At 42.2% G+C, this 19,724-nt stretch overlaps 1 protein-coding gene across 7 annotated transcripts in view; it reads right to left on the bottom strand.

Moving 5' to 3' along the window:
* Positions 1 to 19,724, bottom strand: part of Lpp (LIM domain containing preferred translocation partner in lipoma) — a 599,010-nt gene that overhangs the window by 382,010 nt on the left and 197,276 nt on the right. For all 7 annotated transcript variants that reach the window (XM_029544361.1, XM_029544363.1, XM_029544362.1 and 4 more), the window contains one exon: positions 3,752 to 3,953. In XM_029544361.1, coding sequence (XP_029400221.1) covers positions 3,752 to 3,944 — 193 coding nt within the window. In that variant the 5' untranslated portion in view covers positions 3,945 to 3,953. The remainder of the gene's footprint in view (positions 1 to 3,751; positions 3,954 to 19,724) is intronic.

Below are 19,724 nucleotides of genomic sequence, written 5' to 3'. Positions count from 1 at the left end.
CACTTGGGAGGCAGAGGCAGGTGGATTTCTGAGTTCAAGGCCAGCCTGGTCTACAAAGTGAGTTCCAGGACAGCCAGAGCTATACAGAGAAACCCTGTCTAAAAAACAAACAAAAGAACCAGAAGAAAGTTGTGTCATATCATTTCCCTTGGGAAAAACCTCTCATAATGGAAACCAAAGAACTTTACTATCTATCTATATCAATATATTGATATAAAGGTATACTATATATTATATATTTAAATATGTATTCTGTAACGTACAACAACAACAACAAACTCACACACACACACACACACACACACACACGCAATACAGCTCAACATTCAGTGCTGGACAGAGAGAATGTAGAAATGTAGGGATATTCAAAACATTGAGAAAATACAAATTCTTTTAAATTTTTTGAAAATCAAGGGGCTAAGGCCTAAAGAACCACTGCCTGGGAAAAAATCCATCCACTGTGTGTCAAAACGCTTTACATAAAGGTTATTAGCATGGTGTTTTATACAAGAAAATTATAACATATGGGTATCACATAAATATAAGTTGATGTGGAAAACATGTGGGTCCTTTCTACTTTCACAGTCAGAAGGAAAAAATAAGAAAGCGAACCCCAGAGATCACAGACATAATAGTAATGGAGCAATGTAATCACTACTTGAAGGCAGCAGTGTTTAGACAGCCCCTCAAATGAAAAGCTCATGGAAGGGGTAAAGGAGAAAAAAAACTGTAACAGAACTATGCAGAGTGAAGGCACACACTGCACAAGAGCCTTGGCATACAAAATCCCTAACCAGAAAACACAGTGAGGGCCATCTCGCCTCTCAAAGTTCCAATGTCGGTGTGGATGTGTGTGCAAGCTAGTTCCCAGGGTTCTCTGAACAGGCAGCTGAATGCAGCAGAGAGATAGAATGTGTGCCATACACTGCATGTATAGTAAATGCAGGAGGAGGAATGCAGTGTGTGGCATACACGGCATGTTCAGTAAGTACAGGAGGAGCAATACAGTATGTGGCATGCACTCACGTTCAGTAAATGCAGAAGGAGCAATGCAGTGTATGGCATTCACTGCATGTTCAGTAAATGCAGGAGGAACAATGGCAGTGTGTGCCATACACTGCATGCTTAGTAAGTGCAGGAGGAGGAATGCAGTGTACAGCATGCACTGGATGCTCAGTAAGTACAGGAGGAGTAATGCAGTGTCACTGCATGCTCAGTAAGTGCAGGAGGAGGAATGCAGCATACAGCATACACAACATGCTCAGTAAGTGCAGAAGACAAGTGGAGCATTAATGAGAAGGGTAGCCAGGCTGCAGGGAGACAGCATGCTTGTAGAGAGGGAAGTGACAGCCCCTCGTACAGGTTGCACCAAACATTGTGGGCAAAGTGCTAGCAACAGGATCCCAGCAGGCAACAAATGCAATAGGGTGGCAAGGGACAAGAAGCTGTGAGTGGGGTGAAGGCAATTCAGTGGGCTTGCCATATAGAGTAGAGGCAGGGCATCACGAGCCAGAGAAGAACTAAGGGCTGTCTCACTAAGATTCAATGGCATTCAGAGTGAAGAAATGGAAGAGACATCATTGTGTTTGTCTTCCCCTGAAAGCCCATGTGTTTTCATGTAGACTCTAGCCACAATCTAACCTCTGGGCTTGTAATGAACTCCCATATCCACTACAAGCCTCCTCATGGAGACCCTTTGCTGTTTTAATACTTTGCCTTTGTTCTCTCCCTATTAGTAAGAAGTCTATTTGAATTCCTCAAATAGGAGAAGAAATGAAGGTGTCTTCTAAATCACACAAAAGGAAATGCTAAGAAAACAAACCAGGAAGGTGAGGAAACAAACCAGGAAGCCAATATTGGCTCTCCCTACTCTTCAGCAAGGATGAACCCTACAGTCCTAAGAGGATAATAAGCCAATGGAAACCAACGTCAGAAAGACCTCAGTCACCCGCAAAAGTTCAGTGTCCTACATGGGCAAGGAAGCTTCTAGCCCAGACATTGGGATCAGGGAGTCCATGGACAGCATGCACCTTTTCCAGAAAGGCATGCTCATGCCTTTGCAATGCTATTTCTTTTCTTTTCAATTTATTTATTATTATTTTCTTTATTTACATTTCAAATGCTATCCCGAAAGTTCCAATACCTCACCCCTGCCCCTGCTCCCCTACCCACCCACTCCCACTACTTGGCCCTGGCCTGCCTCTGTGCTGGGTCATATAAAGTTTACAAGACCAAGGGGCCTCTCTTCCCAATGATGGCTGATTAGGCCATCTTCTGCTACATATGCAGCTAGAGACTCGAGCTCAGGGGGTACTGGTTAGTTCATATTGTTGCTGCACCTACAGGGTTGCAGCCCCCTACAGCTCCTTGAGTACTTTCTCTAGCTCCTCCATTGGGGGCCCTGTGTTCTATCCAATAGCTGACTGTGAGCATCCACTTCTGTGTTTGGCAGGCACTGGCATAGCCTCACAAGAGGCCGCTATATCAGGGTCCCTTCAGCAGAATCTTGCTGGCATGTGCATTAGTATCTGGGTTTGGTGGCTGATGATGGGATGGATTCCGGGATGGGGTTGTCTCTGGATATTTCTAAGGGAGGGACACACAGAGATTCCTAAGGATCCACAACACCCAGTATATAGAGAGGCCTGGTCTTTCTTCTCATAAGCTCTTAGCCTGCAGCTGGTTTACACAAGTCAGACATGTGTATCTTGTTTCTGAAAGGAGTCCTAAAACAGCAGGAGACCAAAGCCATAGGTAAACTGGTGGATTAATGATGTGGTTCCTGGGAGGTGAGGACTGAGAAAACAACAGAGAGAACAGGCAACACTATAGGGCATGAAATAAGTCCCCACAACATTGCTACAACAAATACAAAAGATGTATCTAAGAACACAATGAAGGCAACTGTAGAAACAGAACAATCATTTTTGAGAAGATAGATAAGGACACAAAGTCGAGAAAGAGATGGAATCTTGGGAGCGCACATCTATTCTCAGCTTCTAGAAGTCTTACACTATTCTATATATAAGTCTTAGGTTACTGCTTCATGGGTGTGAAGGAGCATGTGACATTGATTGGGATAAATACGAAGTCTCTTCTACCACAAAGACTATACTGGTCACCTTTGTTAATGTGAGAGTCACAATATAACCCCACATTGAATGCTTAGCTCATCTAGACATTCAAAATCCACTTGATGTAAAATGAATACATTGCTAGTAAAACCACTGGAACTCAGGTTTGCTCTGAACCATCTGTGACTTAAACATGCAGGGCTGCCAAGAACAGTCTTCTCCCAGGGAGAGAGTGAGAAGAAGCAGGGTTCCAGGGACCTCACAGGGGATTTGTCCTAATGCTTTCTCGCTGGACTATTGCTTGGTGACATTTTGGCACTTGCCTGATGGCTACACTGGGTGATGGACACATCCCCACAGAAGAATAGGGAAGGATGAGATAAGGCTACAGAAAGGTTCTGAGTCACACTTGGAGAGGTCATGTTTCTATCTGTTTTAGAGTCATAAATAGCAATAGATATGTATTATCATAGATATTTGTTACTATATAATCCCAACTCTGTGAGATTTAATCTCTTTGTTTCTAAAATGCAGTCGGTGTAACAGACAATATAGGGAGCTAGGTAAAATCGGACACTTTATGAACTGTGGTAAATATAACGAGAAACTTCCAACACAACTCTCACAGCAAATCACATCTTTTATGCTCATTTCCCACTCTGGGCACCAGAACTCACCCTCTCCTCCAGGCTGCTTGTATGGGTTATACTTGGGCTTCGGAGCAACAACTGGAGCATACTTCTTGGGTGGCTGTTGTGTTGACACTGAGATACTGGGGTTCCCAAAAGAATGGGTGGTCTCCATCCGTGCAGGAACGTGGCCAAGAGGCTCACCAGTGCTTTTGGGTGGCAGCCAAGATGGGTGAGACATTGTGGAAATCTGCAGTTAGAAAAACAGAAAAACAGACAACACTGTGTTCAGTGTGGCTGGAGAGCCATATGAAAAGCAAGTCAATTGATCAAAGAGCTGGAGTGGGTGATGGGGCCAGAGATACCTCTGCACACACAGTTGATCCTCGATTTACCCAGTGGGCATTAGAGAAACAGTGAACAGTTATTGCATTAGCAGATACATGAAGCATACTTTAAAATGTCATTTCTACAGGTCATCTCTGCCCCACCCCCAACCCTAAGAGGTACTGTTTGCCAAAATGCCTGGGACATACACTAACATGTATTAGAGAAAGCATATTCAACAGCAGCAGTCCAATGGTGAACCTGCAAATCAAGAAAACGGCCAGTAGCACCTAACTAAGCTGGGAAAGTGTGGAAAAAATTACTTTACCTCCATGAGGGATAACCAACCCAGCCCAGACACTGCTCCATCAGAGTATCCACACTGTGTGAAGAGAAAGTTGAGTTCTCTGTCAGGATATGCCAATCACTCCTCCCGGCAGCCTACCTGCTGGGGAAGAGCCTCATAAACTAGGTGAGGGGGGCTCTCCAGGTCTGATTGCAAGAGCTCTCCAGCACAGGGAGGCCGGAAGGGGCCCTGTACCCACTCCTAGCCCCAAATCTACCTTGTAATTTATTAATTGAACTGAATTAATTAAGAGGGCTACATGATTACCTCCAGATGTCTACAGTGACAAAGCTTGCAGCAAATGGTGGAACAAATGAAGGCCTCAGCATGTCACAAAGCAATGGCGAGAGAAGAAAGAGGTGAGACAGTAGTGTCCTTGCTGGGAATTCACATGTGCCCACTCCACAGACAAGCAGTATGATTGGGAGCCCTGAATGAGGCCCTGGCCAAAGTTATGATTGAGACATTCCAGGCCTCCTTAATCACAGAACTTTTAAGAAAACCAATACAATAACATTAAAGGATTTTATGCATATACTGTCAATTGCAATGGAAGTGGGGTGGGTGTTCCTCTATCCTCATAGAGAATGAGCGAGAATTATTGGTCATTTTACAGAGAGGGAAACAGGTGTCAATCTATAGTGACAACTCTGGATAACAAAGGGAAAGAAAAGAGATAAAGACACAGGGGGTTGAAGGCAATGGTGATACTGGTCTCCCTCTGGCATCAGAACTCTCACATCCTTCTCAGTCCCCGTGTATGTGCACAGAGATACAAATATTAGAGAACTATGAGCCTACGCGAGAAGACAGGGACCGTATTTTAGATATCCTAAAATTACCAGTAAAGTATGCCACAAAATCAATAAAGAACAGAGGTTTTAAATCTAGTTGAACATTTAGAATCATGTAAAGAGACCCAAATTAAGCCTATATCTAAAGATGGAGCAGAGAGAGATTTAAAAAAAAAAAAAGTCTTTTTCTTATCAATGGAGCTTCTCATTTATGCAATGGGATTAATGGTACTATTCTTACATTCAATGTGACTACTGTGAATACAAAACAGTAAATTATTGAAAAATTTCTGGTGCTTTGTGTATATTCATAGTATAGATTTCAATTGTATATATTAAAATGGGTTAATAGCATCATTGACACCTTTGCTGTAAATCTAGACTTATTCCAAAACAAAAGCTTTTCAATGCAATCTCATACAGTGTATAATGGTCCTTGAAGCAAAGTTGAAAACCTGTAGACTAATTCTACATTACTTACAACTGACTTGTGCTGGCTTCATTAACTATGACACAGACATACAGAAACAAGTAATTATTGGGACATAATTAAGAGTAAAAATCCAAGACTCAGTATGAAAATCATGGTCATCTCTGTCCCCAATGGCAATGTGACTTACCCTGATGATGCCTGCTTCTCCACAGGAAGCGCTCTGGGCTTCCCCTCCATGAGGACCACATCTGTATAGAAGGCACTCTGGGCCTGCCCTCTATGAAGGCTACATCTAGATAGAGATGAGCATCACAGCATCTTCCACTGGTCTACTGTGCCCCAAGGCTTACAGTGAATTTCTATGCTTCTGAGCACATCTTTATGATGTGCCCACCACGAACAACTGCATTTCCTTCCAATCCCTGGGTACCAAGCCCCACTCTCTGATTTTATGTTTCCCCAACTCAGATTCCTGCCTGTGAATGAGTCCTCCTAAAGGCGAGTAACATGCTCTTTGACTGGATTCTTCCAGTAATTTTCCATACTAATATTAGTTTGCTAAAAAGCAATTTATCAATTTACATACATGTTGTAATGACCTGGAATTTCCTGGATAGTCTCATTGTACTATCATAAGATACTGTCTGATATATGTATCTCCATGCAGCCTCTCACAACTGTATAGCACATCTCCCCTTCCCTATCAGCATCCATCAGCATCCACTAGTACCCCTGTCCCTCCCCATCAGCACCCACCAGTGCCCCTCCCCATCAGCATCAGTCAGCACACCTCTCCCTCCCCATCAGCACCCACCAGCACACCTCTCCTCCCCCATCGGCATCTACCAGCACAATCACTTTGCCTTTCCATATGTAATGAATCCTGTAGATAGATTTCTAGATACTAAAATATTTTTTCAATCCTATAAAGAAAAAAACCTAAGTCATAGAAAAATTAAACTTTTACTTATAATTCTGTGCATGAGGTCAAAGGTCAGAAGTGGCGCGCTCTTGGCCGCTTTCCTTTCTTTCATTATTAGGCTTTCACCCAGGCATTTTAAATTCCAGTGCAGCCTCAATTAACTTAATAATGACCCTGAAAAATCTGATCTTTAAAGGTTCATCAGAATTCAATAAAAATACGTCTATATGTGATAATACTTTATTTAATAACAGATACTAAAAAATATTTCTAATACATTTTGTGATAATACTTCTAAGATAATGTGATAACATTTATATCTTCAAGAAAATTCATTTTCTGCTCAAGATTTTACCTATTCACATAAGTTATCCCTAAGTTACAAATAATTTCTTATCCATAATGCATCCTTTATGTCCTGGGGATAACTTCCAGCTAGTTCTTCAGAATGTAAGTGACGCATTTAGTCCTTTGCTCAGCTGCAAACGCTGCTCAGCAGCAGCACATTACCCTACTGCACACACTGGTCAGGTGACCCGCTACATGCACACTCCCCAGAGTAAACTCTCCAATCCTGGAGAGCAGAACTCCTTACCATATTGTAATGCCAAAGTCTAGTTCATAATAAGAACTCAATGAAAACACCTATTAACTTAAGGATCAAATAAACGTATATGTCTCTCACTAGTTCTCTAGATGAATTAGATTTCCCTCCTTCACTCAAAAAGTATAGTCTGGGGGAGTCACATTCATCTAAATGCAAGGAAGGAGAGTAGCCTAGAAAAGATGCTATACTGATAAACTGGAGGAGCTGTCAAAGAACTAGTGCAGGGTGGGAGAGGCAGCTCCCATCAGGACTTAGAAAGCTGTGCAGTTGTGAAATATAACATGGGGGAGAACAATGACAAGAATTAACAACACAGGAAATGAGGAGATGGCTCGGTGGGAAAAGCACTTGTGATGCACATGTAAGGACCCAAGTTCAAATTCCCAGACTACACATAAGCCAGGAAATGATAGTGCGTGACTGTGATCCTAGTGCTACTATAGTGAGATGGCAGATAGGGACAGCATTGTCCCCAGGAGGTCTAAGTCAGATATTCCTCACAGTGGGAAAAAAATGATTCTGCCTCAAAGAGAGAAACTGACACCAGAAACTGACACCAGGGAGAGAATAGAGGAGGGAGGGACGGTGGGACGCAGGGAGACAGAGAGAGAGACAGAGAGAGAGAGAGAGAGAGGGAGGGAGGGAGGGAGGGAGGGAGGGAGGGAGGGAGGGAGAGAGAAGTGAAACAAATCAAAGCATACTGAGGGACAGAGGGATAGTAGTCCATGCAAGATGGATCCAAGAAAATAATAAATGCAACAGTATGAACATGGAGTCCTTCTGGCCCTAATTTGAGTCTCCGTTGAATTAGAGTGACTTTTAACAAGGAAATATATACATCTGAAGTTGGACAACTGAACATTCCAAAACCACTCCTATGGATAATGGCTGTTTTCTTCGTCTAAATCTTAAACTTGTTTCTGATAAACAAGTCTGAGACATGCGTGAACTGACAAAAGCCGGTCAGGGCCCCTCCTTACTTCTCAGAGACAGGCCCAGCGAAAGCACAGCAGGCAGGGTAAGAATGGGCTTTGCTGTGCCTCCCAACTCTGGTCTTACTTCCTCTGCCCTGAGGTAGGTTTCACTCTAGGCTTAGAACCTGTGAAAGCAAGAAGTGAAAGGGAGGATCCTTCCCCACTCCTCTCCTGACACTGAACATGGAGCCACAGCACTCAGAGATAACAAGCATAAGAACCAGCCCTGACCCCAGCAACACGCCTGCTGCTGAAAAGTCATAGACTGTGCCCCGTCCCATCCCTCCAAGGTCTGGGCTATGTGCAGAGCAAGTAGAGAGAGCCTATATGGATATACTGATCACATTCTCTATAGCTCTCTGTCATCTCTCCCCAGCAATTATAAGAACAGCAAAGCCACAGGTTAACAAGAAATGCCAAGTGTTTACTGAGGGCTGACCAACTGTATGTGACGTGATTGTTCTAATGCCCACGGACTCATCACACTGCTATATGCGGATGTACTACCATGACTAGCAGTTAAAGATCAAGACCATAAGCCTGGGGTCAGGGAACCACTTCAGTGGCAGAACATTTGAATTGTGTTTGCAAGGCCTTGAATTCAATACCTAGACCCATAACCCCCACACACAAAAATACACACACACACACACACACACACACACACACACACAAAGTAAAGTTCTAAGGAGTTGCATAGATTAAGATAAACAGCTAACAAGTTGCAAACCTCAAAAAGCTTTAATATGTTTTCTTTGCTGTCCCCTGTCTTTGTGGAATGAGTGGTTTGGGCTCTTGGCACCTCCATTATTTACCTCTTGGATTGTAGTGACTATAATACATTCTTTCTCTCATACTCCAAAATCATAGGCTGATGAAGGCAATATTCAACACATCCCAACCATAGAGAAGGTAAGGCATTCAAAAGAGCAAATTGATGATCAGCCCCTTCCCTGTCTACGAAGGAGAATTGAGGTCACTGGATGCTGAGGAAGCCTCGGCTTGCATATATGAATACCAACTCACTGGTATTTGTCAACAGAAAGAACTGATATTTGATCAGATTTTTCTTTTTCTTTTCTCCAAATTAACATGCAATTCTATAAGCAATCTAAGATTACTGAAGAACAACCACCTGGTATATGGCATTATGCAACATCTGGTGCTATAAGCGTCAAATTGTGCTTTCTAAAATGACCTCCAAGCTAAGCTTGTGTGGGATCTTCCTGACTATTTACCTTGCATTGGTGGGGATTCACAGGTTCTAGTATTTGGCAAGCTAGCACTAGACCACTGAGACATACGCCAAGCTTCTTTGTATAGATATTCTGACTCCAGGCAGGAGAGTAAGTGGTATAAAACGTTCACATTAATCTCTAATTTGCATAGCTCCCCAGTAGCTACTCTGACAATGTGTGCTGAATGAACTGATGAGATTAAGGGAGAGAACAGAAATTAATACTCACTAATTTAATGGTGTAGTAACTGACAGGTTGCAGTTGAGACAGCAAAAGTGCATGGCAGACTCACTTTAACATTCATGTCTATCACCAACAGACTCTTTATTTGAACAAGCATTAAGACTTAAACAATGCATTCCTGTTTAAACCATGAAAGTTTTTCCAAGACTGGCCTCTCTGTGAAAATGTCAGTGCCATGCTAGAATTAACAAATTCCTGCTGTAAGATTCTTGTTAGCATTATTGATTATACAAACACTGGATTTCATTATGATAAGTTCATACATTTTATACATACTCTGAACATATTCGATCCTCCTGTTATTCTCTTGCCCTGCCTCCCCCTGGTCCCTTCCTCCTCCATATAGCTCTCTGCCTATTTACATATTCCTTTTTTTAATTCTACATCCATGAAAACCATGGTGTTAGCCCTAGGAATCTGGACTTTGTCCCTTAAACATGTATGATCTTTAGTTGTACACAATTTCCTAGAAATAATCTTTGCTCTTTGTAGCCGAATGAAACCCCGCTGTATGCGTATGTTACAGTCCTTTCCCATCTTTTGACAGGTAGCACAGAGACTGACTTGGCTAAGTGTGAACGGTACTGTAATGACTGAGTATGGAGCTGCCTCTCTGCTGTAGGCAGAGCTAGAAGAGGTCAGGTCTACACACAGCATCGTGCAGCTTGGTCATATGCAAGTTCTACAGCTTTTGAAGAGATTTTCATGAGCCAATGGTACTTAGGTGAAACGGCTCCTCTTTATCTTTCCCAGTGTTAGTTCTTAGTTTGTCATTTTGACTTGAATAAGAGATTCTCAATCCAATTCAAAGAGCCTTTTCTCCCCTCCTTCCTTCTCCTTTTCAGCTGCCTCGAATGCCAGGATCTGAACACAGAGTCCCCCCGTGCTTGCTGGGCACGTAGTCTTCTGGTTTCTTGCTGATTGCAGAACTAGCGTTACCTTTTTAAACGTAACGATGGGCTTAGATGTCTAAAGTACAGCTGTTCACCCTGGACTACAGAGCAGTATTTGGCTGGAGGTTGCTTGACCTTCATAGTTCAGAACCAGCTTCCAGCTCAGACAGGAGCCTATAATGCAACTTTTACGCTTGGGGAGCTAATGTCCTTCTGTGAAGATGCCACAGTTGAATGGGGGGGAGGGGATTCTATACGTCAATCCACTTACATGCTTCATGAATTTAAGAAATCCTGACAAGATAACAATTAAAAAAAAAAAAAAACAAGTAAAGTTAGGTCTGCAGATCACAAATCATCTATAATTTTCCTCTCAGCTCCACAGAGGTAGCACAACTCTCTTTTCTCCCTTTCCTTGACACCTGTTTCCTAATTCTCTGACCCTCCCCATTGTGGGAGGAAGTCTCAGATTAATCTCAGTGATTACCAAGGTATCAATCAAGACTTACTATGTGCAAGTAAATAAGCACGTTAGGCAAACCTTTTCCAAACTGTGTAGGTAAGTCCCTAGCAGTGTAATTACAAAGCAGGTACGCTGCAGCATGTGATGGAAGCGTGGGCAGGCAGCACTGAAGAAGGAGGCGGGCTGAAAATTACACACAATTGCTAGGGAAGCAGCGAACTCAATCATGTTCTGAAGCATCAGGCTATCCAGAGCAGGGAGGGCAAAGCAGGGCCTGCCATGGGCTGAAAATGTCATGTATTCAACTTACCAGAGAGAGAGAGAGAGAGAGAGAGAGAGAGAGAGAGAGAGAGAGAGAGAGAGCGAGCTTTGGAAGAATACTGGCTACAAGCCCCTCTCCCTACATGGACAGCTGGCATTGCTCAGAGGGAGCAAGAAGAACAACTCCACAGAAATGCCAACCCTTTATATAGGTTCTCTCAAAGACACTAGAAATACTTGAAAAGGCACTAGACTTAACATAGCACACTCGGCTGCAATCACTCGCTCAGTCACAAAGCACTCTGACATTAGCCCTTGCACATCTTCCAACTTCAATACATCTCCTTATCTGTAAACTAAAATACTCTACATCCAACATTCTGTCCAACTCTCATGTCCCTCAATTCCCCAAGACTATAGCCGAGTCAACTGAGGTTTCCTGTAAGACCATGTTCTAATTACTAGGAATTCCTAAGTACCCCCACCCCCACCTCACCCCAGATGAGGAGATAAGAGTAAGGAGAGGTAGAGTAAGAGTCAAGACAGACTCTTGACCTGCCTGGCACAAAGGTACTCCTACAGAAAGCAACAATGTAGCAATGTGCTTACAGCCCCTGGCAACAATGTGGGGAGCCAGGAAAAAAAACAAAAAACAAAAAACAAAAAACAAAAAACAAAAAACAAAAAACAAAAAACAAAGGAACCAAGCAGCAACAAAAAAAGAGAAGCAGCAGGTCCCAGTGAGTAACTGTGAGTGAGCCACTGTCATCAGAGGGGACACAAAATAGAGACGGGCCCCATAACACACAGTCCCTTCAGATTCACAGTATCACTGGAAAAAGGAGCTGTCAGGGAGACACCAGGGAGAGCCCACTTCTCTTCGGGGCTCCAGAGAAGGCTAGGATAGGGTGGGCAAGCCTAGCTGCCTTTCTGTTTCCTGAGTAGTCATGGGGAAAGAAAAGATAGCTGACAGCAGAAAAGATAAGCCAGAGAGGAGTGAGGTCACCGAGAGTCCCTGCACATATTAGGAACTAATGTGTTTCTTCTAATTGGACTGTAACATGAAGAAGACCTCTGCCGATTTAGAGAAGAGGAAAGTGCTTACCCAGCTTAGCAGAGCAGCTAGGAGGCAGGGAGCAACCCCAACTGTCTATGAGCAAAGAAAACCCAAAGTGGGAGGTTTCACTAAGCTAGTCAGTAAGGTAATTGCTTGGTGGATGATAACCAAGTAGACTGGAGAAAAGACAACTGAAGTGGTCCTGGGAGTAGAGTCTTCTCTCCCAACTACCTTGGGAAAGACCACAGGGAACGCAGAGGTCCCTGACATTTCCTGCTAAATCACATCCAACAGCAATGGCTCCACCTGATACAGGCAGCAAGAAAACAGCCTCGCAGTTTCCGCAGTTCTAAAATAACAAATGGTTTTGATTGTGAATCACATAGCATTTTATACTCTATGATGGCATTGCTCGCCTGTGCACTGCCCTATGCTCACATAAAAATGTGGTCGCAAGGAGGATTCTTCTAAGTCTCTGGTGCAAACAGCAAACTTTGTATGTGTATGTGTACAGCTAAAAATAAGGGACAAAGAATAAACTGAGTTTGTCTGCATTCAGGAAATCTACTTCTGAAAGTGGAAACCCGAATATACCTAAGAGGCTGTGTGCCTAATTCACAAAGGTTTTGCCCTTCCAACAGGAAGCGAAAGTGTTAATGAGAAAAGTCAACTATATAATCCCTAAGAAAGCTCAGGTGTCTCCTCTGCACTTATCTGGGATCTCTCCTCTTCAAGATACCAATAAGTGCTCAGGTCTCCAGGCTAATTGCTGCTCATTCCTCTGTGTTCCCTGAGCAGCATGTTCAAACTTGTCTTAAAGGTGCACGGTACTGATCTGTTTACAAGTCGGCTGGACCCGTTGCATAGGCCATGGAATTTTACTAGCATGTGAGGTGTGTTTTAATTACTTTTAATTTTTTAATACTTTTGTTTGTATCCTAACAAAAATAAGCATGAGACAACAAAGCCTATCTTACTAATAAGCTGAGAGAGCAGAAATATTTTATTTTTTATTATGAGAATGTTACTGATGGACAAACACCTCATGTCTGTCTGTAAAACTGTGTTTATTCAGATGTCATCAGATACCACAGTGCTCATCGAAGCCTATCAGTGTGCCCCGGATTCCCACCACTCAGTACAAATTATCTTAAGTTTTTGAAGTTTGGTCACTCACATTTACTAGAGTTTAATATCACTGAATTTCGATGTCAGGATAAACTCTGTGATTTCAAATTTGTTTTAACAGTGAAATACAAATGTAAGTATCTATGTTAACTTTTTAAATGCACAGGTATTGGGAAACTAAAGCTATGGTAAGGGCCATGGCAATTTTCAATCAAAACTTAGGAGAGAATTGTAGGGAACAAGAAGAATTAACCCTATGCATATAGCTATGCTTTCAAATAGTAAGTTGTAATTCATTAAAAAACCTAAATAGACTGTTCCTCAGTATAGGAAATGACATGAAGGCCAAGCAAACCTTTGATATAAATGTGTCCCTAATTCAAGCTATGTAAGAAAGGTCATGTTTGCAATTATACAGTACCCAGGGAAGCAGCTGGGCCACATTCAACCGCAGACTTTTACCTGAATATGGGAAATTGATCGACTTTTATTTCAAGATTTTGAAATAAGGCAAAATCTGGTGAGTCACTGACCAATAGCAGCGGATCCTGGCTATCCAAGCTCCCAGTCGGAATCGCAGCAGTGGGTTAGTCCACCTTAAGTCTCTTTCTAAGGCAGTACTAGCACTAAGCCTACTAAAGAATTTTTTAATCACTATGCTAAAAAAGCCAAAATGTATAAAAAACATATTCAATTGGCTAAGTATTCCAAGGCAGTTTACAAAACAAACACACACACACACTCACACACACACACATACATTCACTCATACATGCACACACACATACACTTTTTCATACATGCACACACATATACAACATGTACATGAGTGAGCATGAACACACTTTTAGAAAGTTTAAAGAAGAACCAATAACATTCAGCAGCCCAGACATATCTTATCAATAAGACACAGAATCACTAGACTATTTCTATGACACACTCATGTGTACCCACTACTACTACTATTAGTACTACTGTTCCTATATTATTACTGCTACTATTATTACTACTATATTACTAATACTACACTAATATTATTATAACTACTACCACTACATTTTACTACTACTACCATTACTACCACTGCTACTGTGGTGGCTACTACTACTGCTACTACTACTACTTCACATGTGCTTACACATGCATGCGCGTGTCCACAAACAAACACACACACACACACACACACACACACACACACACACACACACACAAAACATAAAGGTTACAGGGTGCAAAGAGTTAAGCTCTAAGTTTGAATCATTGTAGATCAAATGTCAGGCACTATTCTCCATGGTTCCTAATAATTAGAGTGACTGTAAATTCAATTTACACCTGCGATTTTGGTTGGTGCATCCATTAACAAGAACCTCTTCAAAGTATCTCCTACGGGATAATACGCACTATAGGCAAAGAAAGGCACTGTGACGTCTGGTACACTTGATACAAGTGAATGTCAAATATATTCAGCTAGTGATCCAAGGGTTCCAGAGAGTTAAGAACCTCTCATGTGTGGAAGTTTGATTACAGTTACTTTAAGCAATTAGCCGAAGGAGACAGAAATTAGAAATTTTTACTCCAGAGCATGTGTCCCCAATGAAGAAGGAAAGACAGGGATAGAGAGATGGCTTAGCAGTTAAGAGCACTGGCTGCTCTTCCAGAGGACTCAATTCCCAGCACCTACATGGCAGTTTACAAGCATCTCTAACTCTACTCCCTGAAGATCCAACACTCTCTTCTAGCATGTGTGAGCACTCTATTCATGTGGTGAGCAGACATCATTCCGGCAAAAATAAGCCCAAAATAAAACCAAATAAAATCTCAAAAAATAATTTAAAAATGTAAAGAATGGATAAGGACGTCCCAGGCATCAAAAAGAAAGCAACACTGTAAAGTAAGCCATGCCCAGGCCCGAGTCTTCTGCTGAAGTGACAAACATCACATTCTATGAAGATTGGCTCAAACACTCCAAGCACATGTATGTCACCCATCTTCCCCATGGCCGGTATTTCCGTTGACTATAAAATTTCATTTGTTATGAGTATTGCCAGAACTTTACCTGGGTCTTCATTTGGAACATAAAAAAGGAGCACCCACCATGTATGCCAAGCAACTCACTAGCCTCCATGGAGGAGGGAGCAGAACGGCCAACAGTGTTCACATTTCTAACTCAGTGTTACAGATGTAAAAAAAGGAAATTAGAAAAACTTTTTACAGGCCAACAGGTCATATCTCTATTTAATATATGTTTTTTTTTTTTAAAAAAAAAAACCTTTTATTTAATTTCCACTGCAAATTCTAAGCATGCAATTAAGGCTTGGTAAGGAACAATGTACAGCTGAAACCACAGAGTAGGAATTTGGCAACCTTTCCTTAAGACAGAATTCACCCTGACACGGTGACCATGATTGTAATAGTCTGTGTCTCCCTCTAGTACTTTCCAAAATGTTGAAATTAAAACAGTTTAGAATTCTCTCCTGGGCCATGGTCTTCCCTTCTTATCTTGTTTCATAAACAGGAATTCCCCCAAAGGGTTTCCCTAAAGTAAACTGTTATATAATAAATGAACCTGACAGCTGAAACTTAAGAACTCCCTATTTGAGTGTTGACTACACATTCAAGCCATACAACATTCATAAAAATGCCTAAAAACTAAGCCAGGTATGGTGGCGCACGCCTTTAATCCTAGCACTCGGGAGGCAGAGGCATGTGGATTTCTGAGTTTGAGGCCAGTCTGGTCTACAAAGTGAGTTCCAGGACAGCCAGGGCTACACAGAGAAACCCTGTCTCGAAAAACAAAAACAAACAAACAAACAAACAAAAAATTCCTGAAAACTATGATGAGTGCTGAGTCAGCATTTCTGTTTGCCAAACAACACAGTGGCTGCACTGTCGGTAGGTATGGATTATAAGAAATTCTGCCAAAATATATGCACTGCGTTGTGATTTGGGAGGCTGGGGTGAGCCAGAGGCCTTGTCTTGTAGTTCTGCCTATTTCCTATTGGAAGCCTGGTGGGAGGGCATGGGAGGGCATGGAAATCTTCTGTACTGACATGCTCAGACATTCTTCAGCATGGGTGTTTATCAAGCAGGAACTGGGACAGAGGGTCTCAGGTCTCAAGTCTCAGAGGCCAGTCACCCCTTTCTGAATACACTGGTACTTTCTTGAACTCAACAGTTGAGAGAAAGCCAGATGACTGTTCTCTTTCTTGGCTATAAAAAATGGGGATTCAAGTCTAGATATTTATTCACTTTAGCAACTACTCCCTAATGGTCTTTCTGATAATTTCTGAGCTAAACCACTCTATTGAATCTTTTCTATTAAATACCTACAGGATATGATTTCTTATAGCAAACCCTGATTTCAAATGCAAAAAAGAAAACCTTCAAGGTTCTAAAAGTCCGATTCACACATGGGCAACAAAAATACTTTATGAGGAAGAGCTGTATCCAGGTACCCGGTGATGCCTGTGTTGATGATGAAGGCACTGAGCAACAGAGCCATCCCAGGGATCCAGGAGCCACCCAGAGAGCATCCAGACCTTCTCAGAACTTCTGAGGCATTCTGGGAAGATTCAGGATCAACACACAGAGCACTCAGTGTTGATGATGAAACCAACAGATGCCAAAAATATCGACTCCCAGCAATCTGCCACGGGTCCCACCGCTAACTAACTGACTGCTTCTGTAACTAAAGACACACACAGGGAAGTCCGTTCTCTCCGAACTCCGTCTTTCTTCTCATGAGGGGAATTACTTGGATTCCAGCTATAACAAAACTTAACCTTTCAATTCCCTCAAATACGAGAGTGCAGAAATAAAGGTCATAAAACAAGAAACTGACCCAACACACCTTAAGGAACAAAGGAATCCCTGACCCCAAGTTTTCAGATCTGACCCCAAATATTCAGACTTCAACAATCTACAGTTACAATGCCTAAGAGGCAAAAATCCAAGGAAATGCCTGAGGGACTATAAGAATACCAGGGAACTCGGTCTCTCACCTACATCTTAAGTGGGGGGGGGGACACTTGTACGGCCTGGATCCTCTTGGGGGACAGAGACCAATAGAAAGCAGGGGACCAGGAATTTCATGCAGTAACACTTAGCGCTCAAGAGAAATCACTAAATCACTCATGCCTCAAAGAAAAAGGCCAGAAGTCATAACACAGAAGGAGTTTGGGAAACAAGATGAAAAATGGCAAGGGGAGCCAGGATGCGGGTGGTTGCATCTGCCCCATCATCCAGCAGTGAACACAGGCTCTGCTCTCAGCTCTCACAGGCTTCAGTGTCCTCTGATCTAAGTGAAAAGATTCTGCACCTGGATAAACAAAGTCCAGTGAATTCATGACTGCATGAGTGTGTGTGTGTGTGTGTGTGTGTGTGTGTGTGTGTGTGTGTAAAATATATACAAAAGGGAAAATTAATAACAAAGGCATTTCAAAGGAAAGTTATAAATGAATATTCTCAAGCCAGGGTAACAAAAGAAAATTAAGTATAGCAATAATCTTACAATCTGATAGGTTGGGAAAGACAGTGTTCAGAATTGTTACGAACAATGATGTCTAAAGGAGAAGAGAAACCAACTGAGGCTGTCACAATCCTCCAAGTTCCTGTAGCACACACAACAATGGAAAGGTTGCAGGGAGGGGCAGCATAAACAGTTCAACTATGACACACCAAGAACATGGGACACAACCCTGAGAAAATTACATCTACACGCAACAATAATCATCTTAGCACGGGTGCTCTTAGAATATCTAAGGCTTGGGAAAATGTTCTGAAAACAAAGGGCTTGTCTTGCTAGCACAAGGACGAACACTGGATCCCTAGAATCCAGATGAAAGAGCCAAGCATGGTGGTACATAATTGTGACGTCAATGCCAGGAAGGTGGAGAAAGAAAGAGACTAGCCAACCATCTTAAAAGAATCATTGAATTCCAAACTATGTGAGAGGCCCTGTCTCAAAAAAAAAAAAAAAAANAAGTTGGACAGCCCCAGAGGAGAGACACCAAAGGTGACATTTGGCCTCCACGTGCAGATGCTCACAAGTGCCAGCACTTTCAAAGGCACACATTCATCCACCACACCTGGCCAAACACAGACACAAACTGAAGTTGGAGAAATGGCTGAGTGGACATGAGTGTGAACTGCAACTGGAAAGAACAGTGTGTGTGTCACAGCTCCCATGACAACTGGCTCTCAGAAACCTCTATCTCCCCACCAAGGAATGCACTGGCTCTGCAGGACTACAGATACCTAAACACACATGAAAATACGCATGTGCAGACAAGTAAGCAAGTACCTATTTTAAAGTGACTGTGGTAAAGAAGGCCTGCAGGGATGTGATTTCAGAATGACCACTTAGAATTAAATGAGCAGTGGGGGGCTCCTCCCTGGGACAGGCTAATCTCCTCCCCTTCACAGATGTCTTATTTGCTTGTTGTTATGCAACCAGGGGAGGGACAAATGAGATTTCTTCTTTCTGTATCAACATGTTTCCAGGTAGCATTACTCAGATCTTGTTTAGCAACATTCGATGGATATAGCAGGTTACATGCATATATTTATGCATTTTACATAGGTATGTAAAATAATAATCAAAAGAATCAATCAATTGGATGGGGACATGAGAGGCACTAGAAGGAAGACATGGAAGACAAAAAGGTACAATTATATTTCAATTCAACAGTTTTTGGTGGAAAATATTTTTACAAGGGAATTTCTAAGTAGCTCATGCAAGCGACTTCATGCTTTCAGTTCTACCTAATAGGAAAAGGAAAAAACTGAAATCACCAGTGAAATGGGATCCTGACAGTTCAAAGCCTATAGGTGCATTTGCATAGATCAATGATTCTCATCTTGTATGGAATGACAAGCCTTTAACAAACCTCTATCTCAAAAATATTTATATTATGATTCATACCAGTAACAAAACTACAGCTAGAAGGTAGCAACGAAGGTAAATTTATGGTTGGTGTTTACCACAGTAAGAGGAACTGCATTAAAAACCATTCTCAACACTAAAATAAAGAACTTCTGGTGGAATCACCATGCCTGACCTTAAGCTGTACTACAGAGCAATTGTGATAAAAACTGCATGGTACTGGTACAGCGACAGACAGGTAGATCAATGGAATAGAGTTGAAGATCCAGAAATGAATCCACACACCTATGGTCACCTGATCTTTGACAAGGGAGCTAAAACCATCCAGTGGAAAAGAGACAGCATTTTCAACAAATGGTGCTGGCACAACTGAGGGATATCGTGTAGAAGAATGAGAATTGACCCATTCTTATATCCTTGTACAAAGCTCAATTCTAAGTGGATCAAAGAC

This window comes from Mus pahari, chromosome 12 (assembly GCF_900095145.1).
Source record: "Mus pahari chromosome 12, PAHARI_EIJ_v1.1, whole genome shotgun sequence".
NCBI lineage: Eukaryota > Metazoa > Chordata > Mammalia > Rodentia > Muridae > Mus > Mus pahari.
Note: the sequence above shows the minus strand (reverse complement) of the source record. Positions and strands in the feature narration are given on the sequence as shown.